Here is a 26,664-nt window from a genome sequence, read left to right as displayed (position 1 = left end):
TGTACAAATCGCTCTACTTATAAACTCTATCCAGATGTAGAGAACACTACATTCTATGTGCTGTTAATGCTCAAAAAGCTGGAGAAACACAACCCCAGCACTCACTGACAGCTTTAAAATAATGGTTAAAATACTCCCACCTCTATTTAAATATTACTACATCTAGATACATGTTGTTTATTCTATGACCCAAAATTAACAACTACAATAATCTGATAGCACCAACCCATGGCCTCAGAAGGATAGCTACCATTTGTGACACCTAAAAGCCACGTTTGTTTGGTGAGTTGGACAGTGTAGTACCTGCAAAAGGAGGGGGAAGGTACAGCAGCTCCTGTCAGCTCTCTTTCCCTTGGGGTGGACACGGGTGTGGTTTTCCTACTTGGCATAACAGTTAACTTTAGGCTCTAATAAAACATAATCAAAATGTAATCAAAATACATCTTAATGCCTCAGCTAATGCAATCTAAAAGAATAAAAACAAAATCAGAAAAACACATATAAAAAAATAAATATTCTAGCAGGACATTCATTGAGAAACTTCTAATGACAAAACAAGAACAATCACATCACTACAGTTAATTTAAAATACTTTTCCATGAGTAACATCTTTGATTGTAGTGCATCACATTTCAATGTACATATTTTAGTATTTATTGGTTGCATTCATTATTGTTCTTATTCAGCTTAACCCCCCCACCCAGTGTAGAGCAGAATCTACAGCTATAGCAGGCAAAGTGATAGGAGGGGGTAACTGCAGATCATCTACAATGAACTATGCATGCATGGGGAAGCACATGTACTTGAACCACATTCTTGTCACTTCATTCTGAGGGTTATGAGTAAGGGTGAAAGAGTCCCTATGTACTCTGTCACAATTCCAAACATGAAGAAGGGGCAACAGGAAGGTGATGGTAGACAGCAAAGGGCAAAAAAATATATATATAATTGGAAAAAAGACATTACTAGCTGCAATTGTGTCCTTAATCTAACAATTCTTTATGGTTAAAATCTTTTGGAGTGGTACATGATCGAGATCTAAATTTGAAGGAGATACTTTAGAACTCATTAAAACATTCTCACATTGCTGAAACGGAAGGAATGCAAGAGTGGTTACTTATGATCACAGGCATTTCTTTTACTGAAACCTAAACATTTCCCCATGTGTAGCCTTGAAGAATGTATACAGTCATTTCAGTCCTTCTTTGATGCCTTTTGTAGGTAAGCAATTTTGATGATCCCCGCCAACTCAAAAATTAATTTAACTCATTTTGATGAGAGGGTACTTTGCTTACATGCCAGTGCATTTAATTTGTGCATAAGCCTGAGGAAGTTTCAACTGTCTTCTCCATTTTTAATCTCACAAGTTTAATATTTCCTGGAGAAAAACTATGGTTCTTGTTTGAATATATAAAAGTGAGCTTCATCCTCTTTTCTTTCTTTGTCTGTTAGTGATTTGTGTACTCCTATTTCTAGCTTAAGTACTTTTCATAAAGTAATGCTGGAAACATCAGTACTGTTTTTATTTTCAGAAAGGACTATATGAGCCTTGATTATTAATGCAGTAGTCAATATGTCAGCAACAAGAGTCTGAGCAAAGTAATTATCCCATCATCCCAAAAGCGCAGCTAGGGCAGGGTGACAGGGTCAACTGCCTCAAGCGCAAAGTGTTGGGGGGGTGTATTCGGCCAATCCCAATCCCTCTTTAATGTTTACTGGCTTTTAAAAGCCATTATTGTATCTGTAGTCAAACAATCCAAAACCCTTCAGTGTCTTTCACCGTTCTGTAGAATGACCTTTATACACATTTGTATACTATCATACATACTACCTTTTGGAAAAGGACTTACAACTGAATAACTTCTAAACCTTCCAACCATCTTAAAAGCTGTTGGCTTTGTTCTTTTTAAGTCCGAAAGTAGGCCACCAAGTTCCAAGATGGCTGCACATTGAGTAACAGCTTAATTCTAACTCTCCCAGTGTGAAAACAGAAACTCAGGACAGAAAGCCAGTAGACTTATATTTCTGGGTAAATTTCAGTAACTTGCTACTAAGTGCACTGCTTGGAAGCCAGGAAAAAAGAAATACAGAAGACCTGAAAACTTATCTACAAAAGGTGAAGAAAAACACCAACTGGGAACAGTACAGCAGCTGTTCAGCAAAAAGCAGTGCAAGCTCCAAACAAGATTTCCAGTAACCTAGGCTGGAAAACAATGGAAGAAGCTTTAAACAGATATTCAGAAGAGGTGATAAAAGTGCAAAAATCAGAGGTCAAAATGAAGAAAAGGCTAGCTAAATGGGAGACTGCTCAAGAAGAGATGCTTCAAAAAAAATAATAGAATTAGAGGGTACGTAGGGAAAACCTGAGATTTTCTGCTGTACAAGAGAAGCTGGAAGGAACAGACTCTATTAATTTTATAAACACCACAAGAAGCACCACTAGCCACTCCAGTAAATGCTCCATTATGAGTATATATAACAGTCCAATATGAAAAAGAATTGACAAGAACGGAGCAATAGCAGGCACACACAAGCAGGAAAATCCTTCAAAGGTTTATTCAGCACCAGTAGCACAAGCAGATAAGCGCTTTCACTGTTACAGCTTCTTCAGATCTATACAAAAAGTGCTCCATAGTTAAAAACTTTAAATACTAATTCAAAAATCATAGCACCAATCACATACAAGTATCAATCAACCTTCTTAAAGGGAGATAGCATATACAATTACTGTGACATTGTTACAAACAGCATAAAAAATACAAATAGATGTATGTATGTATAAAACCTACATCTAAATTGATCTAAAAACATATATGTATGTACAACTATATATATAAACATGTGTGTATAAAATATTATGTGCTGTACAAAGATAATAATATACATATTCAAAATATCAATTAAAATATATATTCCCTTTTATATCTGGACTCATCTAATGTGTCGACGCTTCCTCAATTTGGGCTTAATAGAAGCCCTCTCATTGAGTCCTCGGCATCTATCTGCCCTCAACCGAATAATCCAGTCATTTTCTCTGTCTTCTGTGTGATTGCATAAGAAATTTTATAATAAAGACAACTTGAGTAGAAAAGAAAGAGAAAGTTTACAACATTTACAGATGGAACATTCCATAACGATTAGACCTGCAGATAAGGGTGGTAGAATAGTAGTTATGGATACCCTTAAGTATGTTAAAACAATGGAGGAGTTGTTGAGTGATACTTATTATGAACAGATTTCTAAAGAACACACAGTAGATATTATACAACGTGTTCATGGTACCTTATTAGATATCTTTAAGAGTGACATCATTATGAAGGATGTGTTTGAGTTTTTGGTTATTAGGGATCCATTCATTCAGCAGATCCATGGCCTGCCAAAGATACATAAGAATATGTTTGACCCACCAATGAGGCTGATAGTGGCAGGCAGCATATGGGTAACAGAGCACCTATCTGTTTATGTAGAGAAACATCTGAGACCAATTCTGAATGAGAATATATATGTATTAAGAGATTCTAAACAATTTTTGATTGACCTCTATGAGAATTTACATAATTTTACTGATACAGATGGGTTGATATTAGCAACATTTGATGTCCAGTCACTTTTCACTGTCATCCCGAATGAATTAGGTGTACAATATATTTCAGAATATCTAAAGGAACATAGTACATATCTAGAAGTGCAGATAGAACTTATAGCACATTTTCTTGAATTAGTTTTGGAGAACAATCAGTTTATGTTTCAGGACAAATTCTTTAAGCAACAAGATGGCGTTGCCATGGGAACACCCTGTGCCAATAGTTATGCCAACATGTTTTTGGCACAATGGGAATTGACAACACTGTTTTTAGTTGATGAGTTTAGAGATGGTGTAGTCTTTTATCGATGTTTTGTCGATGATCTTTTTATCTTATGGAAGGGAACTGAGCATGGTTTAGAGTTATTACATCATAAAATGAACAACTTGACAGAATTTTTGAAATTCTCCAAGAGCAGTTCAAAACCGAGAATAGATTTTTTTAGACATATATATATATATAGAAAGGTTAGCCAGTGGTTTGTTTAATACTGGTGTCTATCGCAAAGCATGCTATTCTAACACATTACTAATGAGATCTAGCATGCATCCTGCATTTGTTTTTAGGAATATTGTGAAAGGCCAAGGCATGAGAGCCTCTAGATTAAATCCTTCAGATAATGGCTTTGTAAATGAGGTAGATAATCTGAGGCTCAATTTAGTTGACAGAGGATATAGAGATTTTGAAATAAGTGAACAACTTGAGACAGTTATTAGACTTCGAGATTCAGTAGCAGCACCATACTTTGGACCCACAGTTTCTAGTGAACACGTAGAGAAATTAGAAAGACCTAATTATGTTAAGATTCTAGCTTTTTACACCACTGATAATCAGGAAATTAAAAATATTATGAGTAAAAACTGGTCAATTTTACAAGTAGATGAGGACATCAAGAATATAGTTGGAGATAAACCATGCTTTTGATATAAGAATAAAAAGAATTTGAGAAGGCTACTGTGTTATCCTAAGAACAGTTATGTGACCCATGGTGATGAATCTACTAGACCATGTGGACAATGTTATTGTTCACACATTGATACCAATATGTCTTTTATGCATCCTGATCTGGCGAGAGAATTTAAGTTATCAGCAAGAGCTGATTGCATGACGGCCAATATAGTTTATTTAGCTGTATGCCAGGTGTGTACTTCTTTTTATGTTGGAAAAACCAACAGAGTATTTAAAGATAGGATACGTGAACATCTGTATCATATTAAGAAATGTTCAGAACACAATGCCCTGGCTAAGCATGTCATGCAGTTTGATATTAGTCACCATTTTTTGTTTAGAGCCCTTGAGGTAATAATACCAAGTGCACGAGGTGGTGACATTAGAAATCACACAGAAGACAGACAAAATGACTGGATTATTCGGTTGAGGGCAGATAGAGGCAGATGACTCAATGAGAGGGCTTCTATTAACCCCAAATTGAGGAAGCATCGACACATTAGATGAGTCTAGATATAAAAGGGAATATATATTTTTAATTGATATTTTGAATATGTATATTATTATGTTTGTACAGCACATATTTTATACACACATGTTTATATATAGTTGCACATACATATATGTTTTTAGATCAATTTAGATGTAGTTTTTATACATACATACATCTATTTGTATTTTTTATGCTGTTTGTAATAAAGTCACAGTAATTGTATATGCTATCTCCCTTTAAGAAGGTTGATTGATACTTGTATGTGATTGGTGCTATGATTTTTGAATTAGTATTTAAAGTTTTTAACTATGGAGCACTTTTTGTATAGATCTGAAGAAGCTGTAACAGTGAAAGCGCTTATCTGCTTGTGCTACCAGTGCTGAATAAACCTTTGAAGGATTTTCCTGCTTGTGTTTGCCTGCTATTGCTCCGTTCTTGTCAATTCTTTTTCTATTAATTTTATGAAAGTACAAATAAGCAACTGGACTGGTATTCCACAGCAGGAGTTTTTAATTGAAAGGCCACATTGTGTGTATGCTCCAAACCTGGCCATGAGAAAGCAACCCAGACCTTTAATACTAAAGATATAATCTTACCAGAAGAAGGAGTTGATTCTGACAAAACTGTGGCAGAAGGACAAAGTACTAATAGTGGGAGCCAGCAGGGTGCTTGTGGAGAATGATTACTCATGTACACCAGGCAAAACAGGAGTAAATTTATTCCACTTATCAGTGAAGGTTGAGAAGCAGGCATGAGATTCAAACTGATGTACCCAGCTATATTCAAAATATTCTTTTCTGAAGGGAAAAAAAAACTATTTTTGATGCAGTACATGCTAAGAAGGAAATATAAAAGTTTGTCCAACAAAACATGAGCTGTGAAACAGAAGGACATTATGCTTCTTGTTCCTCTGGTAATAAAGACCACAGAGAGACTGTACCAGTGAAATATTTTCCAATGTTTCAAAGGAAGATGCTTGGGAGAAGAAAAAAAGCATGAGAGTTGACTAGAGAAATCAAGGGTATGTTGGAAATGAAGAAGAGACAGGATTTGGAAGATGGAGATGAAGAGAAATAAAACCAGTAACTTGGAAATTGTCAAATGTGGGATTACAAAGCAATAATTATATTAGTGAAACATTACAGAGCAAGAAAATCTGGAAATATTGGACTTTTTTGACTTTGTTAAACTTGTAGGGGACTCTAAAGCATATGCCCTACTTTATATCATTAATGTTTGGAAAAATACTTAGGAGAGGGAAAGAGGAGGGAAAAGTAAACTGCAAGTAAAACAGTTTTTAACAGTAATACATTTATGCTGCATGATTTTTTTTTTGCATGCTAGAAATTTTTTTCAGTTATTTTAAGTGTAATAGGGATACTTGTAAACAGATGTTCCTGTTTTTTTTATTTCTTTTTTTCTTTCTCCTTATTCAATTTTAAGAAATGTAGGCACTGCAATGTAAAAAAAAGAGAAAAGCCTGGTAAAAGAGCATGACAAAAAATGGTGTACTTTTTTTCATTCTTGCACAGGGGAATGACTGGATTTAGGCCCTTAACTTGATAAAGTAGCACATTTTAAGAGGAAGCAAGTAAAAGAAAAAGAACATTGAATATTATAAAGCTTTTTTCTAGCAAATAAATGAATGCTTTTGGTAGCAACTTTATATGTGGTCCTCATGTCTCCATGGATACAATCTGATAATGGGAATGGCTAGGAGATAATGTTTTCTGAAAGCTTCAAGCGTTTTCCCATCTGAGAAAACTACAAAGATAAGACAAAACCAGACAACACTTAGCATGGATAAGCCTTCTTTTAGGTTAACCCAAGTCTTTGAGTGTGGCTGTCAGTTTGGTACACTTGTACCTATTAGAAGGGTAAGACTTCAATATTTGATGATGTACATAGTTGTGTGTGTTAGTATTAAGTTAATAGGTTTTAGGGGGCATTGAAGGTGTGTTTGTTTGTTTGTTTTCTGTCTGATGGCTTTCAATAAAACAAAAAGTTTTCTAATATGTGACATAGGCACAAATGGATATAACAAGAAACAACTGTATAAAATATCAACCTGCCAAACATTGTATGCCTGTAGCACAAAAGCTAGAACTAAACACTTAACAAAAACCTATTATACATAAAAGGTGGGAATAATAACTTTTTAACACAAAGATGCTTTCTGTAATGTCTTTAAATGTCAATGGTTTCACAGATACATACAAAAAAGGAAGAGTAGTGAACTATATTACAAAATGTAGAGTGCAAATAGTCATACTACAGGAAATACACTTGGAAAGAACTGAACATGTGAATTTGATAAAGAAAGATTTTCAGGATGTTTATTCAGTGGAATATCTGGGACAAAGGGAAAGAGGAGTAACTATATTAATTACAACAGGAGCCCCAATAGTGATAGAAGAGGATAAAAAAGATAATGGTAAATCTGTAGTACTAAGAGGCTACTGGCAAGGGAGGAGGATTACACTGGCATGTATTTATATTTCACCTAAAACTGCTATAATGGAGCTAAAGAAAATTCTGGGAGAAATAATTAGCTCCATGCAAGGAATATTACTTATAGGTGCGGACTATAATTTGATTTGGTACAGTGAAGATGTCTGGGAAGCCCAGAATTGAAAATATAACAAAGGAGGGTAGATTTTTGAAGAAATGTATGAAAATATTTGGCATGGAAGATGTGAATTCAGTATTAGGAGTTTGGAATGAAGCTACATATTATTTCCCAAGATAGAAAAATGGGGATAGGCTAGACAGAACTTACATTTCACAGGAACATGTGCATTTAATTGAAAGGCTTGATATGCACCCAATAACTATTTCAGATCATGCACCAATAACAACTAAAATAAAAACACAGGGTAATGAAATAAAAATGAGACACAGGCACTTTACCACCTATCTGCTGAAAAGAGAGGAATTTAAAGAATGGGTAGTGGAAATTATTCAGGAGCTATTAGAAAAGATAGTAATTTCTTCTGAAAATATAGCTAAGGAGTGGGATAAAATTAAAGTGGTAAATGAAGTTAAAAATACGGTATAAATAAAAGAAAAAGAGACATGGTTAAGAAGTAACAAGAACTATTTAGAGGGACTGACAAATGTTAAAGTACTGCAGAAGAGGGGGAATCTCACAGCATAAGAAGACAAACAGCTGTAGAATGCTAAACAAAAATAAGGGATTGCCTCAATAACATGCATGAGTTTAGAAAGATTGCTGTTAAGCAACTGATTTTTGATAATAACAGCAGAGCACAAAAACTTTTATTACAACAACTCAGGCAACAGAAAGTAGAAAGGGCTTCTGCCAAGCTTAGGGACCCTAAAACTAGGAAGATAATAAGAAATCCTGTAGAGGTACTAAAAGTATTTTTGAAATTCTATGAAAGTCTATATAAAGCAATGAAATATGGAAATCAAGAAAAGGTACAAATGGAAATGTTTATGTAAGAATTAAATATGCCAATGTTAGAGGTAGATGAGGCTCAATTATTAACAGTTGGGATAGGAGGAGATGATATAAAAATGGTGATATATAACCAGTCTACAAGAAAGTCCCCAGGAATAGATGGTACTCCTGTGGAAGTTTGGAACCTAAGAAGGAAAAAACTGATAAAGATCTGGAAAGTTTTGTTTAACAGTATTTTAAGAGAAGGAGACATACCAACATCCTTGAAGAAAGTGGTGGTGGCTGTAATACCTAAAGAGGGTAAAGGCCCATCAGATTCAACTTCATACAGGCACATTTCAATCCTAAACCATGATTATAAAGTGTTTATGTCTATAATTGCTAAAAAGAGTGGCAAAAGTGATGCCAAAACTGACAGATACAGATCAATGCAGTTTTGTAGTGGAGAAGCAAACCTTTGACAACATTAACAGAACACTGATGATCCAGAGGGAAGCAGAATGTCAGAAAATACTACTGTTGTTGGTGAGTCTTGATGCAGACAAAGCATTTGCCAGAATAAGCTGGGACTTTATGGGCGAAAATCAAAGTGAGTGGTTCCTCTTTGATAATTTCTACTTAAGCAGAAGAACCAGGCAGGGGTGTCTTCTTTTCCATTTGTTATTTACATTATATTTAGAACACTGGCAAAGAAAATAAGGGACTCAGAAATTCAAGGATATCATTGTTATGTAGTCAGTAAAAGCTGGCTCTATTTGCAGAGGATATTATTTTATATCCGATAAAACCAAAAAAAGGACACTTTAGCATTGCGGAACATTTTGAAACAGTTTCAGATCTTTTCAGGATGCAAAATTAATGACGCTAAAACAAAGACAATAGTTGTAAATTATGTAGCCACAGATTAATTGGTTCAGCAATATCCATATTTAAGGGGACATAATAAAATGAAGTACCAAGAGTACGGATTGAAAATGATTCCAGTGTGGCAGCTAAGGATATGTGGGAAGAGACTAAACAAAAGATAATATAAAAACTGAGAAATCGGAAACTCTGTTATATGGTTATAGATAGTAAGATACAAGCAGTTAAATGATTTTAGTCTCTTTAGTCTTATGCGCAGGTCAGGCATACTTTTATTAACCAGAGGAGAAGTTGTGGATTGCAATTAATAAAGATCTGAAGGATTTTATCTGGGAGGGGAAGACAGCAAGAGTCAAGAGGAATAAACTGATTCTTCCAACATGGCATATTGGGATTATCTGATTTGAAAGGGCATTTTAGAGCTGCACAGTTAAGGTTCATATACACAATACAAGCAGAAACCTGTAACTCAAAGTGGAAAGGGATGAAGATTAAATGGGGGGGTGGAGTTAAAGAAACAAGGAGAGACTGGGATTTTGGATGTAGATCTTTAAGGAGAATAACAATAATCATATAGAATATTATATTCATAAAGTAGCATAAAGTATTCTAAGAACTAAGCCAACATAGAAATAAAGAAAGGAGATTCTGACAACAGAGATGACTGCAATTAGGGATACAGACAATAGGCAAGAGGGTGCTGGAATTTATTGGAGAAAACTGGCAAAGGAACTAAGGTATTGGGAGCAAATAACTAGAGAGGTAAAAATAATAGAATGGGAAGACACCAAGAATTTATTAGGACTGCAGGTTAGAGATTGCCTTCCCTATCAAGAACAGATATCAGAGTATAGGCAAAGAGAAAGGAATAGGGGAGTCCTAAACGAAAGATTAACACCTGATGAGTTTTTACTAGAATGTAGAATAGAGCTGCTGTCAAAAAAGGAATAATTAGTAGAGCATATAAAATATTGCATGATAGCTATAAGAATCAATCAGAGGAGGTTAGAAATGACTGGAAAAAGAGACTGGATAAGCAATTTATACAGAAACAATAGGGGGAATATATATATATATATATATATATGGTTCCCTATCAGAAGCCTGAAACACTATAAGCCTGAAAATCAAAATTCTGAAAACTATAGACTGAAAGTTCAAAATCCTGAAAGACCAAAATCCTGAAACTCAAAATCCTGAAAACACAAAATGGACATACTGACGTCATTGTGGCTTTGCTATTGTTAGCCCTGTGGTGTTGGGTCATGCGTTGGGTTCAGGTAAGTGTCGGTTGGTTTTATGTTAGGGTTAGGCGGTTTAAGTGAGTTAGGGTTAGGGCAGGTTAGGCATGTATGCAATAGTGACAAATATTGGGGTTAGGGGTTTAAGTGAGTTAGGGTTAGGGCGGGTCAGGTCAGTGTGCGATAGTGACGGACCTTAGGGTTAGGGTTAGGGTCAGGGTCAGTTGGTAGATATTAGTGTCTTTATAGTGACATATTAGCATTATTTGTGTTTAAAGGATTTTGAGTTTCAGGATTTTGGTCTTTCAGGATTTTGAACTTTCAGTCTATAGTTTTCAGGATTTTGATTTTCAGGCTTATAGTGTTTCAGGCTTCTGATAGGGAACTATATATATATATATATATATATATATATATATATATATATATATATATATATTTCTCAAATATGCAACAAAATCTAGAAGAGTTAGGATTTTTGCTTGGAAATGTTTTTTTGTACCCCAAGTAGACTCCAGGTATTTTTCCTCAAGTAGGCCGCAAATATTGGAGGTGTAACGGGGAAGAAAGAGGCAATTGGGAACATATTTTCTGGGACTGTAATGAGCTGGCAGACTTTAAAGATTCCCTGTAGACTACTCTATCAGAGATACTGGGTAAGCAAATTTGTGCATCTATGGAAATGATTTTTCTACGCTATGATACAGAATTGGAATTGCCTAGACATAATAAGGCCTTTTTGAGTCTAATTATGGCAGTTGCCTAAAAAGCAATTACTAGAAAATGGAAATCAAAGTCTATACCAACTGTACTAGAAGTAGTGAATATAGTAACAGAGACAAAAACAACTGGAATTAGAATCTTTAGAAAAGGGTAGTGGCAAATCACATAGAAAAATGTGAATTGTGGGAACAATATATATGGGGGGGGGTGGAATGAGGTTTAAAAGAAGGCAGGACATGAATGAGCTATGTAATGTTTGACTGACAATGACTGGGTAGATTATAAGTGATATACAATATTTGCAAGCAAAATTTTGGCAATATGTTTTGTGATGTATAATGCTTGCAACTAAGATGATGTCAGTAAGGTTTGTTTTCATTTACATAAACGTATGGCTGCCTATAAGTCATAATTTAATAAATATGTTTCTTGCTTAAAAAAAAGAAAAAAGAAAGTAGTCCACCGTGATTTCTGTATGTACTAAGATAAATACTGCGTATCACTGCCAGAACGGCTGACTAGGTAATCTGCCTTTTCATATACTTTCAGTGAGCAGTTAAATGTTTTGAGCAGTTAAGCCTGAGTCAGAGAAATGGTTTATGGTTAATGCCTATGTATCTTGAGCGCATCTTGATTATACGGAAGAAAAGAAAGTAAAATCAGGTACAGTGACAATCTACAACAGCAATCTTTAACCGTGGACAAACTGCCCAGTCAACAACTATACACAGCCGAATTTGCAGAGATACAGTTTGACTTGCATCTCTTCAGAGGTGACATATTTTACTGTGGAAATCTCCAAGTATCTTTTCAAAACATATGATGAATAAAGCAGGACAGGCTTACAGACATACAAAAATCTATACAGGTGGATATTAGAAAATGAAAAAATGAATGGATGAAAGTTCAAATCAGCAGAGTGTTTATTTACTACAACAGTAGCACTGCCCTCTCTGTAACAGGACCTGGAAACTACTGACCAGCAGAACCACACAATTGTGACAGATCTGGGCATACCCAATAAATCCATTTATAAAGCTACTACTTCCCATTAACTGCCTTCCACTGAAATGTGGTTTCTAAACATATCAGCAGTGATTCCTATTCCTGTGGGAGAGTTCTCCCTTTTTCATGTGGGTACTGCCGTGGAGTTGGTATATATAACTTTGGTGGGCTTCAGGGAGGACTTCCCCCCTGTAAAAACACGTCATGATTTTCAGCTGGATAAGGTTGTAATTAGATGTTTTTATCCTGCTGTAACCCCAACCCCATCTAGCTGTAACCTGATGACTCACAGTAGATCCTATGTTTCACTTCATAAACTCCAACTCTGATTTCAAACATATTCCAATTACCTAAAAAACAAATAACAAACAAACATGCTCTTTCAAGTTATGAGTAAGGCTGGGAACCCTTTCCACTGATCTAGTTCTGGTGAGAATCTGCTGTGTTTGTATTTCATAGCAGTCCAAGAAGAAAAAAATTATCTGCATTTGTTATCTTTTAACAGCAAGTCTATTAAAGTAGGCTCACACACTACTGAAGAAGCATTTGACCAGCATTTTAAATGTTCTACTTTTATTAGCTATCTTCCACAAATACATATTTTATATTTCCATTAATAAACAGTTGGATGTACTGTTTGCAATACCAACATTAGCAGCAGTGACTGAATGTTTGAGTTACTGATCGAGTCATTGAGAGGAAACACAATCCTACTCATAAAAATGGTTCAAACACAAAATGAAATAAACAAAATAGTGATACTGTTAAACAAATCACGCCAGTCTCTGCCAAGATATATTTATTCCGTTAGCGCTTTCGTGCATTAACAAATGGATGCACTTCTTCAGACACCTTCAGGTGTTCAGGACTCGGATATGTATCGTAAACTACTTCAGTTATTTAATAAGCAAGGACTTGAGTTGCTTATTAATGAGTACAATAATCAAATTAACGATCTTAGACAACAATTGGACACTTTAGAAAAGGATATTCATAGTGATCCTGATTTTGTACGTTACAATTATGACTATAGGAGAATCTTTTCTAGTATAGAGATTCTCTTAGTTAAAATTATGGACACTAAAAAACATAAAATTAATAGGGATAAAGCCGCGTATGCACAAGGTACAGCTTATCCTGATCCACCAACCAATCGTAACCTACAAGGCGTGGTTTCGAATAACAACAGGGTTGGTACTGAGCGCCGTGACGATACCAATTCCCAGCCGGTTAATTGTACATCTCCTCAGGTCAATGAAGTTCGGCGTAGTGAACGAATTTCCAACAGAAACCAGCACGTTAATAATCAGGTTAATGATGTGCATGCCCAGACAACGGACACACAGCAGGGTTTTCACGGGTCTTATGCCAACGCTACGAAGAAGAATTTGAACTGGAACAAACGTACACAATCGAAACGGAAGTACAACAAGCGCAGGAGGTAAATGAATGTCAAAACATCTGCACTGAAGCAGTTTCCTCCAGTATATACGGGGACTTTAATGTGTATAATTTTTCTTCTTTTGAAGTATCTCAGGACCTCATTGACTTTTTAGCTAAAGGTTTCAATTTTGTACCGACGCCTAAAGTGGATTTAGCTTGTGTATTATGTGATTTGAGATTGTATACACGCAAATTGAATTTCCAGTTAATGTTTAGAAATTGTGCTAGTATTTCTAGTAGTGAACATGTTTCTAGTTTATATAATCCTCCACTAGATAACAATATAGCACTTTTTGAGAAAATTTCTGACATGCATATTAGAGTACTATTTAAGGAGTACCCTAATAAATCATGTCATAGTGAGCACGAAAGGGATTTTATAACATTACTTAAATCCCGTAATATACGCGTCATGAAGCCCGATAAGGGAGGTGGCGCTATTCTTATGAGTAATGATGAATACAAACATAGAATGTGCCAAATGTTATCTTCTGCTGATTACATAAAAGTGTCCATTAATGAGTTGAATCAGTCTTATCAGAAGATTAAGAATATACTTAGTGATATGTTTATTGAAGGTAGTATTACACTAGATATTTATCATTATTTGACTATGTTATCTCCTTTAGTGCCAGTAATTTTCGGAATACCGAAATTACATAAGAATATGAACAATCCGCCTTTTAGACCTATAATAGATGGTCGACAGTCAATTACATATGCATGTGCCAAGTGGGTTGACAACAAATTAAAAGATGTATTATTAACAGAATCGCAAATATGTTGCGATTCTTGGCATGTGTTAAAATGATTGAATAATATAGTTTTTGACCCTGATTTCAAGTTTTTAACTGCAGACGTTAAAGATCTGTATAATGCAATACCTCAAGTATTAGGCTTGGAATGGGTTAGAGACTTTTTATTAAGTAAACACCTATTAGGTAAAGATATCGACCTTATTATTAGTTTGTTAGAGATTGTTTTAAACAACAACTTCTTTATGTTTAAGAAACAAATGTATTTGCAAAAGAATGGAATAGCAATGGGCTCCCCCTGTGGTGGGAGCTTTGCTAATAGCGTAATGGCTTATTGGGAGCGTAATTTTCTTTTTCCACACAATCTCTATATTAAAATGGTAGTCTGGTATACCCGTTACCAAGATGACATCTTTATGGTCATAAAAGGTACAGAAGAGGAAGCAGAGAAGTTAGTAGATGTGATGTGTTCCTTTACTTCCTTTTTAAAGTTTACACATCAGTATGCAGATTTAAGCATTAATTATTTGGACATTTTTATCACAAAAGATATAGTGGGTAACAGATTTGTCTCTAGTATATACAGGAAACCATTTTACAGCAATTCGTTTTTGCATTTTAACAGCTTTCACCCTTTCTTTCAAAAGAAAGGTGTAATAAAAGGTCAAGTGGTTCGTGCTTCACGCATGTGTAGCACTGATGATCTGTTCTCTGAGGAATGTAATAGATTATTCACAATGTTCACTAATAGGGGATATCCAAAAAAACTTATTCATTCTATTATTAGTGAAGTCACTATAAAAAGACAAAAGGGTCTTATGAGCCCTCTATTGACAGCTGGGTCTATGATTGTCAATCCTTTGGTACTTGAAACGGATGGAAACAATCATACAATTGCACTAACTGATAAGTCCAAAATTAATTATAATGTTAGTTTTTTGACCCAGTTTAATGATTTAGCGCCGCATGTTAGAAAAATATTATGTAATAATTGGGAATTAATGTCTAATGATAGAAATTCCCTTTCAGTTTTGGGACCTAAACCTGTGGTTGTTTATAAGAAGGCATCTTCATTTAAAACCTTATTGGAGTTACCAAATATTAGTTATAAGCCTAATAAGGGAATGTTTAAGTGTGGACGGTGTAAATATTGCAAATATATAAAAACAGGTTCCTCTTTTGAGATTAAAGGTCAAAAATATTATTGTAATGACAAATATAATTGTGAAAGCTGTGGTGTGGTATATTTGGCTTCTTGTAAATTGTGTTCTGCATTTTATTTGGGGAAAACTGGCATAATGGTTAAAACTATGAACTATGAACAGAGCGTCAATTAAAACTGAACACATATATGCAATTTCTAAAAACACATCTACAAATGCACTAGCAAAGCATATTACTGAGTTTCCTAATCATAGCTTTCTATTTAATGTTGTGCAAAAGGTCCATAAAAATCCCAGAGGTGGCCCTTGGCACCTAAAACTTGAAGAACGGGAATTACTATGGCAATTTAAAACAGAAGCATATGTATATCCAGGTATAAATGAAATATGTTCCATCAAATGTCTTTTGAAATTAAGGGCTTTAGAACGCTAGGTTAGTTAGTATTTATAAATATTAATATATGTTAATTAATACATATAGACATGTTTTAAATATATATGTGTTATGAACTATCTGATATGATAATATTCAGTATATTTATGATTTAAATTATATGTAAGTCATAATGAGATTTTTATACTTATAAAGTCTGTGTGAGTTTTAATGTTCAAGTTTGTAGTAAACAAATATAACATTTAATTTTTAAGGAACATGGTTCTTTAAATGTTTTAATTAGATAATTAATGATGAGCTGTTGGGTGTGTGTGAATATATATATATATATATATATGTTAGTCATTTTTAAATATGGTGTCTGAAGAAGTGCATCTATTTGTTAATGCACGAAAGCGCTAACGGAATAAATATATCTTGGCAGAGACTGGCGTGATTTGTTTAATAGTATCACTATTTTGTTTTTTTCCAAGTTTGTGGTTTCCTTCGTTTTTTTTGAGACAAAATGAAATAAAAAGGACACATTTACATTTCAATAAATGCACAGATATTATTAAAGTGGTAACTATCATGCTGCTGACTTCAGATCAGCAGTAGCTTATTAGATCCCTAATGATTTACCTAAACTAACCAATCACGGAAAGCTAGAGACAAAATTATAATATAGTGTTCACTTTTAATACAGATGAGGTTTTGCTTTGTGAAGGTAAGGGATGCTAACAACTTACCTGCACTTAGGATGCTGCCCGCAGAAATAGGGGATGATATAGAACAGCCTGGGATTAGAACATTCAGGGTAGTTTTCAAGGATACACTCATTAATGTCCTACAATAAAAAAAAATGTTTAGAAACATATTAGTGGAGATTGCTTAGATAATATCAACATAAGTTGTCTGTCAACCAAGAATATTTGTTTAGAAACTAGAAAAACCCTTAAGCTGATTTTGATGATGTAGCATTTCGAAACATATTGTATATGCATTTTGACTGTCAGAATCATTTTCCATTATGACTTTTTTCAGATTTTGGAAGACAGCAGTTTAAAAATAGTAGAATAAACAATCTGACAAGTTCTTAAAAATTAGTAGCCACAAAACAGAGTTCTAAATAAAAGAACTGGAAATGTAGAACTCTGATGATTATTGTTCAGCTGTTTACAAAATTCTGAAATGTTTGCCTTTAGTAAAGAAATTAATTTTACACTATTCAGAGTGAGTCTACCAGCCACCCACCTGAAAAAATAAAATTCAGTCTGTTTATTTATTTAACATTTGCTGACTGGGAAAGTCCGACTAGGAGACAGCCTATTTTCAGTGGAGGCCCGGGGAGAAACGCTCCAGATGCATGTCTTTGTAACATCTTTGTAACATGGGAGGAAACTGGAGCACCCAGAGGAAACCAGAGGAAACCCACAAAAATTCAGGGAGGACATGCAGACATTGCACAGAAGGCACCAAGACGAGAACTGAACCAGAAAACCTCTTGTGACTTGACAGTGCTAACCGCTGCACCGCTGCACCACTGCACCATGTTCCTATTCAATTTGATTGTACTATGAGTTATTGAAGCTGAGACCCTCAATGACAGGAATCCACAAACTCTAATCCTGAAAAAACTCCCAAAAAACACATTTTAAGTGTGTGTGCATGGAAGGCAAGCCCCCTACATTCCCAAATGTGAGGGTAAGCTTCTCACATCCACAGACTTTTTATATACCATCTCCATCACTGCACCAACTTGAAGAAGAGGAAAGTTACCCCAAAGGGCATTACTACCGTTACATCTTCGTGACAATTATTTTTTGTGGAGGCACTCCAGTCCTTGCCATCTTGAGCCTTGGATAATTAAACAGCATCTACCAGTAGGCAGTCATTTAGTTTAGCTGATCTTCAGCAAAACAGGTGTTTCCCATTAGATGAATATTTTAAGCAGAAGACAAAGCCCCCTGCCCACCTTAGTAATGCAATGTTAACCCCAGCACTGCCGAACCTGCAACACTGACCTACACCTTACATTACAAAAAAGCTTCCTGTAATATTACCATTGCGCAAGACATAATCAGGATACACAAACCTGCACAAACACACATTAACAAAAGTACATATATCCCCTTACATAGCTCTGACCACAGCCCTAAACTACATACACTTGTATGCAAACACACAACTTCTATGCCCTTACCTAACACCCAAACACACGCACAAGCACTTTGACCCCATTCTAAACTCCATTTACCTGTCTCGACAAAACATACCTTCAAGATCTCCAACATTTGGCTCTAAATATCTGACAATCTCTGCTACCCCTTGCATTTGTTGCACAAATATTTGTTTCACAAAACATATGGGAATCATATCTATCTATCTATATATATATATATATATATATATATATATATATATATATATATATATATATATATATATATATATATATATATGGGTTCCCTTCAGAAGCTCGAAATACTGAAATCTCGAATTTCAGTATCTCGAGCCCAAGAAGCTGAATCCACAGAACAGCAAGTTTAGAAGTGCGAAATTCAAAACCTCGAATACCAGAGGTTTTGAATTTTGTGCTTCTAAGCTTCTGCTGTGGTCATTTATTCAGGTAAGTGTGTGTGTGTGTGTGTGTGTGTGTGTGTGTGTGTGTGTGTGTGTGTGTGTGTGTGTGTGTGTTAAGGGGTTTGGGTAGGGACTGTGGTGTGTGTCAGTATGTTTTGTTGCTGTGATGTGTGTGTGCAAGGAGAAAGTAGCTTGTGTGGTGGTGTTTTGTGTGTGTTTGTATATAGTGCGACCTCAGAGTGAGAATATTTAAGTAGGGGTGGTGTGGGGGTGTAGTAATAACGCGAAATTCAAAACCTCTGGTATTCGAGGTTTTGAATTTTGTGGTTTTCAGTTTTCGTTGTTGTGTGGATTCGGCTTCTTGGGCTCGAGATACTGAAATTCGAGATTTCAGTATTTTGAGCTTCTGAAGTGAATCCATATATATATATATATATATATATATATATATATATATATATATATATATATATATTTACCTACATAGATATGTGTATTGGGAGGACTATGTGGGGGTCTGGTGTATGATACATAAAATACCTTATACTGTAAGCTTCAGGAACAAGTTTCATGACCAGTGGTGATGCCATGGGTCACAGACCAAGCTCCTAAATTCTACAGTACCAGATATTCAACTCGAACTGTCACACATTTCACGCATTCATTTTTCCCCACTGACTTTGGTAGTCTATATTAACAGTTAAAATGGAGTGTCTTATGGGCAGATATGTATGCTACTTTACAGGTAATTTTGCATTTTTACTGCAGTGTCAGTTCATATCTTAATGTTAATGCATTTTAGTAGTGCAGTAAAGATAATATTAGAATTTCTTAGTTTTATCATTTACTTATGGTTTGTTAACTTATGGTAATGCCATTTTCCAATTCGCTAGTTGTGACCTGAGTTTAATTTCGCTTTTTTTTTTCTTTTGGCTTTAACAATCCATTTTAGTGGTGGTGATTTATGTTGTCAGGGCTGCTTTTTGGGGGGTATTATTTATGTCTGTTGTGTACATGGTGTGTGGGAAGTTTCTTTTTAAGCTGAAAACTGGGAAATGAAGTCTCTATTTTACTTGATTTATTTCTTTCACTTTTTCAACTAAGTTTAGATTTTAGGTTTGGAGGTTTTAAGTGGGTTATGATATTTCAGGGTGTGCACGTATGTGCTTTTCTTGTGCAGTATGTGAACTTTTAAGTTAATTTTTTTAGTAGCATAAATACATTTCAGATTAAAATAATTTTCCACTACTTTTTTTCAGATGTGAAAGCCTGCCAACAGTATAAATACATTTTTGATGATGTCCCAAGAGTATAGATAAAAAAAACAATACATGCACTCTAATAAACACCTGTTTTATCACATATCTTCTGCCAACAGTATAAATACATTTTTGATGATGTCCCAAGAGTATAGATAAAAAAACAATACATGCACTCTACTAAACACCTGTTTTATCACATATCTTATTTAAGAGAATATATGACTTTCAATCTTGTTTTCACTAGCGGTGAATTTATGTATTTAGCCTTGTCCTTATCCACCTGAACTAGTACTGGTTCAAGGTGCATTCATTTTCTTCAGTTACGTTACAGTATCTTTTGGAAAATCATGTATCACATTAAAACTCTCTCCAAAACAGCTGCACTACAGTGTGTTTTTTCATATAATATGATATAGTACAACAGTCTCTGTGGGCATCCATTTGAAATGTTGGGGACCTGCTACAGTGAGTCCTGAAACACAGAAACTGAAAGGCCTAAAAAATTCAGGGGTGGCGCAGTGGTGCAGCAGTTAATGCTGTCACATCACAGCAAGAGGTTCTCCGGTTTGATTCTCGGCTGGGGTGCCTTCTGTGTGGAGTTTGCATGTTCTCCCTGCGTTTGTGTGGGTTTCCTCTGGGTACTCCGGTTTCCTCCCACATTCTAAAGACATGCTTCTGGAGGATTTCTCCCCGGGCCTCCGCTGAAAACAGGATCTGTGGTACCTAGTCGGACTTTCCCGGTCAACAAATGTTAAATAAATAAAAATAAATAAATAAATAAAAATAGATTTATATGTATACTAAGCCTGAGAAGGCCATTTTTTGGAATACTCCTTTTTCTCTGAGAATGTCTTGGAGCTGGTATACATAAGTTTGGGTGGTGTTGAGGTTACACAGGATTCCCCCCTCCTGGAAAAAAGAAATTTAAAAGAGAAGAGAGATCTTTGAGATTTATTATTTTCCAGGATTTTCACTTTTTCTTTCGGCTTGCTGGCATTTGGCATTTTGAGTGCTTCGATTTTAATAAGGAGCCTACAAGAGTCTGCGTGCATCCCAAATGAATGAACAAGGTTACCATTTTTATTTTCTGCAATAATGCTTAGAGTTTTTATGGTGGATTATGTTTGCATCACTTATATTTTCATAATAGAAATTAATTTCTTTGGTATGTTCTTCATAAACTGAACCATTACACTCTGTAACAGAAAAATGCAGCTCATATACAAAACTCTGGTTATTATAGTGTGTTCAATACATACAGAATGTAATACATTTTATTTTCTGAATGTTTTCAAACTTTGTTCGTGTTCTACGACTTGTTTTTAAAATTGTAAAATACTTCTGCATTTTGTGGCTCAATTTCAAATGCATATAATTTATATAGTTTCTTCAAGCATGCTGCACTTTTTATTTATTTTCAAGTCCTTGCTTTCAAAATGGAATCAAATATATTTTAATCTTATGTAGATACGGTTACTATATTATTAAAATATATACCATTTTACCCATCTCCTTTCTAAAACTCAAGGTTTCTAAATTTACACATTTAAGTATTTAGTAATTTATTACTGTTATTCACCAGCATTGGTTTAAAGTACATTAATTATGCTAAACATCTAATCACAAAGTCTGTTGCTCACTACAAGTATTCCTGAAAGGAAAAGAACAACACGTTGTAGAAATATCCAGATCAGTACTCAGTTTTGGTTTTCAAATAAGGGGGTAGTTTCCTTAGTAAATTCTTCACAGAGTTGATAAACTGTTACATACTATATTGGCAAAAAGTACAGTTTGTGTGCAAGGCTCTTCTAACTCTTATTTTTGCTGCTCATCCCTTTCCATCTCATTGGTTTCTTTAATTAGTATTTAGAAGTTACTGTAAACCCTGTGTGTTATAAGTTTAACATACTGCACCTGATATTCACTGTTATTATTAAAGGTGCTGTTCTGCAGTTAGTTCTGTTTTGAACTGATTTATTTTTCACTTAACATTTTTGAATTGTGTGTTACTTTATACTGTGTATTAATGGGCAGTTGTACTTTAGCTTTAGTGTGGTTGGAACGTGTTGCATGGGGCTATTCAAAAGTTACCAAAAGTGGTAAAGCATTTTTCTTCCTTCTGGTTTGTTGAATTGTTTTCTCTACACTTTTTCTCTGTACATCTTAAGTGGGACAAAGTCCTTATCTGTCCACAGTTCATACCTGTTTGAAAGCATTCCTCTGCTCTCTCCTCAGGGCCCTAGCCCTGACAACTAATTTGCCATTATCTTTCTAAGTAAGGCATATGAAATGACATAAATGCTTTCTCACTACATCTGAATCTTCCTGTTTGCCAGCACTGAAAATGTAATACCTCCATGAATGTACACCATGGCAGCTTAATCCTAGAGGAAAAGTTATTCATTCCTTATTACATGGCAGACTTTAGAATGTCACTACTGAAAATTCATGTAAGAAATGGATATGCTTCTATCCTCAAAGAAGGTAGCTGAATAAAATGTAGTTTTGCTTTCCTGGCTGACTTAAATGTACAGAACTCTGGACTTGGATTTTAACTATCTAAACAGCAGGCAACTGCAATGCTACCTGGATGGAACCTTACACATGTCTGTTCATCTTTAAAAACAAAGTTACTTCAGTTTTCATGCTTCAGATACACAGTCATTTGGTAGAATCATATAGGTTCATAGGTATACACGAGGCTCACGACTACCAGGGCCTTTATAAACGTATCTGCACAACCTAACCCAATTGTTTTCCTGTGTATCATGGGTATATATTAGGAGGGGGTATTTTAGTTAGAGTTTCTAAAGGGTATATAGGGGGAGATATTAGCTGGAGTATAGTTACTGTCTGCCTCTGTCTAGCAAAGATATGGGGGCAAGACCAGGGATGAATTTCTGATTTTCCATCCATTGGTCAAGGTTATGCTTGAACAGGGTTAAACATAGACTCTGCTGCACATGGTTGGGGAGCCTGTTCCAGAGCATAGAATCCTCAGAGATACATATCTATCTCCCCAACATATACTATTTATGTCGCAAGCAAAATTTAAATCCCTAGAGCTAGTGGTTCGGATGCTGTTCATTTTGCAGATGTGTAAAAGGTCCACCATAGCTGGATCAGAGGATGCCTTGCACGCCAGACATAGATCACCTCTCAGTAACCTGCAGGAGACTGAGTATAGAAATAAGGCTTTAAGGTGATCCATATAGGACAATGTGTTTATATCCTGGATTCTCCTGGTAAGGAACCTTTGTGGGCTTTTCAGCTGTTGCATATGTCTGGTCAGATACATGCCAAAAGAGGCATTATACCTGATGATGGGTCCGATAAGGGCCAAATGAAGTGGCACTATGACTTTCTTGGACCTAAATGCCATGCCATTACTTATAAGATGGGAGACATATAATGATTTTCTTACTACTTTGGCCACATGTTGGTAAAAGGCCAGATTACGGTATATGTATGTTTCCAGATCCGTGACTACTAGGTCAATTCTTAGGGGTGTCTTATCAATGGAGTAATTAACCAGGGTGGCTGTTTTCCCAAAAGGAACTATAATTCATTTATTGGCATTGAGTTTTAATCCATGACTTTGGCACCAGTCACTTGTCTGTGTTAGATCCTCTTGTAAGATGTTATTGTCATGGGCGAAGAATCTATGATATCTCCCAATCTGAAGCATCTGTGAACTTGGTTTGCCAAATGTCCTTGACATTAGCCTTTACCTCTGAAGGGTAGATGCCAAAGAGGTGAGGTCTCAGCATGGAGCACTGAGGTACCCCACTGGTGACTAGTCTCTTAGTGGATGTGGTCACACCAATCCTGACTTCCTGAGTTATTTTTCCAAGCCAGCTGGCAATCCAGTGAGTTACTTAGGGGTTTATGCTCAGTTTGGTGAGTTTATCAACTATACCCAGTGTGGTATTGTATCTAACACCTTAGTCAGGTCCAGGTAGGTGGTATGCACTGTTTTCTCCTCATATACTGCCTTAGAGAACTTCTCAAAGAAGTCCAACATGTTTACTAAGCATGACCTCCCCTTGACAAAGAAAAACTGGATTGGGTCTAGTGTCTGAAGGTTGCCTATGTCTTTATTTTATTTTTATTTTATTTATTTTACATTTGTTAACTGGGAATGTCTGACTGGAGCAAGGTCCATTTACAGGGGAGGCCCGGGGAGAATAGCTCCACATAAAACAAGTACAGTGGTAGATATATATAAACAATCACAATATATATATAGACAAAGGATATATAATGCAATGCAATAAAAAAATGTATATATACAATAGTTTTTGTTATATGCAAGCTTATGCAGTCATAGTTTACACACAGATGAAATTGGATAGGAGTATTTGGGAGAGAAATACCCCCTATTTGCTTATGCAGTGAAAGAGGTATCTCACAAGAGATAATATACAAATACAAAACATAATGGTTTGTGTAGAAGCTCCTCATGGGAGTATTTTTAGTACAGTATTGTAGGGATAGTAAAGAGTGAGAATATGGGGTAGTAAGAGTGTGTGGGGGGGGTGCATCTAGGTGATGCAAGGACATAACCAGGATTGTGCGAGGTGTGACTTGAGTAATTTTTTGTATAGCGATATAGATGGAGCTCAGGTGATATTCTGGGGGAGGCTGTTCTATTTCTTGGTGATGGAATAAGAGAAAAGAGCTTTTCCTGCAGTATTGTTAGGTTTAGATACACAGAGTAGGGTTTTGTTGGATGACCACAGGGGACGGTTTGCTACATATTGGTTTAGTAGTTGATTTAAGGCTGGGGCTTTGTGGGGATTTTTTAGTATGTTGTAGGTGAGGACTAGTTGGTGGTAACTAATTAATTGTGGGAGTTCTAACCACTGTAGCTCTTTTAGGGCAAGACAGTGATGGCTTCTAAATGTGGAGTTATTTGAGAATTTTTCTATTTTGTTGTAACATGAGTCCAGTTTGTACATGTCTGTTTTCCTGATGTGGGTTAGTATTGGGGAATCGTACAATAGGGTAGACAGTAGGTGTGTTTGGGCTAGGGAGTTTTGTGCTTGATCTGATAGGAACTGTTTGTGTTTGAATAGAGTTCCTAGCTCTTTATGCACCTTTTCAATGGTTTGAGATATATGGACATCAAAGTGAAAATCCTTATCTATTATTACACCAAGGAGCTTAGTATGGGGTGAGAGGGAGATTGTTGTGCCATTTTTGGAGGTGATAGTGAAGGAGGTAGGTATGGTCCTGGATTTATTGGGGGTAAAGAGAAGTAATTTTGTCTTGTTGGGGTTTAGAATAAGTTGGATATCAGTAATCCATTTCTCGACAGAATAGAAGGATTCTTGGGTAAGGTTTTGAAGGGTGGCTATGAATGGGGCTGAGCAGATTAAGGTGGAGTCATCTGTGTACTGTATGAGTGATGCATGCAGGGTGGAGGTATGTAATTTATTGGTGAAAATTGTGAATGGTAGGGGACCTAGTATTGATTCTTGTGGAACGCCAATAGTAGTTGGTAGTAAAGGTGATAGTACACTTTGCCATTTGACTGCCTGTTGTCTATCAGAGAGATGGTTTTTGAACCAGGAAGTAGTGGAGGGGGCAAAGGACATTGTAGTTAGAGTGTCCAGAAGTAGGTTGTGAGAGACCATGTCGAATGCCTTAGATAGATCTAGGAATATGGCTGACATGAAGTGATTGTTGTTTCTAAGCTGGTTAATATGATTGGTGGACAGAAGAGCAGTAGTTGTACTATGATTTGGTCGAAAGCCATGCTGTATAGAGGAGAGAAAATTGTGTGAGATTAAGTAGTGCATCACTTGCGTGTGAATACATTTCTCTAGGAGCTTGGAAAGGGGGGATAGTATAGCAACGGGGTGGTAGTTTGATAGCTTATAGGAGTTTCCACCTTTGTGTAGAGGAATAATGTATGACACTTTCCACAATTTGGGGATCTGAGCTTCTTGTATGGAGCAGTTAATAAGAACTGAGACAGGGTAAGCCAGGGGCTCTGAAGATAATTTTAGGAAATTAGTGGGTAGACCATCTGCTGCGAGGGTGGTAGGTTTTAGTTTTAATAGCTGTTTTTTTACCATGGAGGGTGGTACAGGTGAGAGAGTAAAGGAGAGTAAATCTTTGTTATATGTGGTTGGTGTGAGTGTAGGGTTATTGTTAGATAGCTGGGTAGATAATGTGAGAATAGATTCTGTGAAGTGGTGATTAAATTGAGAAGCTATGCTGTCATTGTTAGTCCTGGTGTTTGGGGCTGGGGTGGTAGTTTTGCCGGGTTTTAGAAGGGAATTGATAGCTTGCCAGAATTTTTGTGGGTTTTTGGAATGTTTGTTTTGGACATTAAGGAAGTAGTTTTGTTTATCCATTTTTATTTGTTTTTTGGCCTGATTTCGAAGTTGTTGATATATTTGTCTATTTTGGCCAGTATTGTTCTTTTTCCAATTCTTCCAAGCGTTGTCCCTGGTTTTTAGTAGGGCTTTTGTGGTCCTATTTAGCCAAGGTGCATAGTTAAATTTGGTTCTACGTTTCTTAATGGAGGGCTATTGTATTTATAACATTTATAAAAGTATTATTGAAAAAGTCGACTGCCTGGTCTAGTGCTAGAGTCTTTAGTGGGTGCCAGTTACATTGTTGTAGTATTCTATTGAGAATTTGTGGATTAACCTTGTGTTCATCTCTAATTTCCTTATTTAGTACAGATTTGGGTATCTTTACCTGTTTATGAAGTAGGAATGTGGGGCAGTGGTCACTTAGTTCATCAGGTAGGCAACCCACATGATAATTTTCTTTGGGGAAATTAACTA

General features: G+C 35.7%; 1 protein-coding gene across 1 annotated transcript in view; it reads right to left on the bottom strand.

Annotated features, from left to right (window-relative positions):
- Window positions 1–26,664, bottom strand: part of UST (uronyl 2-sulfotransferase) — a 2,042,870-nt gene that overhangs the window by 432,810 nt on the left and 1,583,396 nt on the right. The window contains exon 6 of the mRNA XM_044068933.1: window positions 16,766–16,863. Within this exon, the coding sequence (XP_043924868.1) occupies window positions 16,766–16,863 (98 nt within the window). The remainder of the gene's footprint in view (window positions 1–16,765; window positions 16,864–26,664) is intronic.

The sequence above is a fragment of the Protopterus annectens genome, chromosome 1.part0 (genome assembly GCF_019279795.1).
Source record: "Protopterus annectens isolate FY-2018-M chromosome 1.part0, PAN1.0, whole genome shotgun sequence".
In the NCBI taxonomy this organism is placed as follows: domain Eukaryota; kingdom Metazoa; phylum Chordata; order Ceratodontiformes; family Protopteridae; genus Protopterus; species Protopterus annectens.
This window is presented reverse-complemented; position numbering and strand designations above follow the sequence as displayed.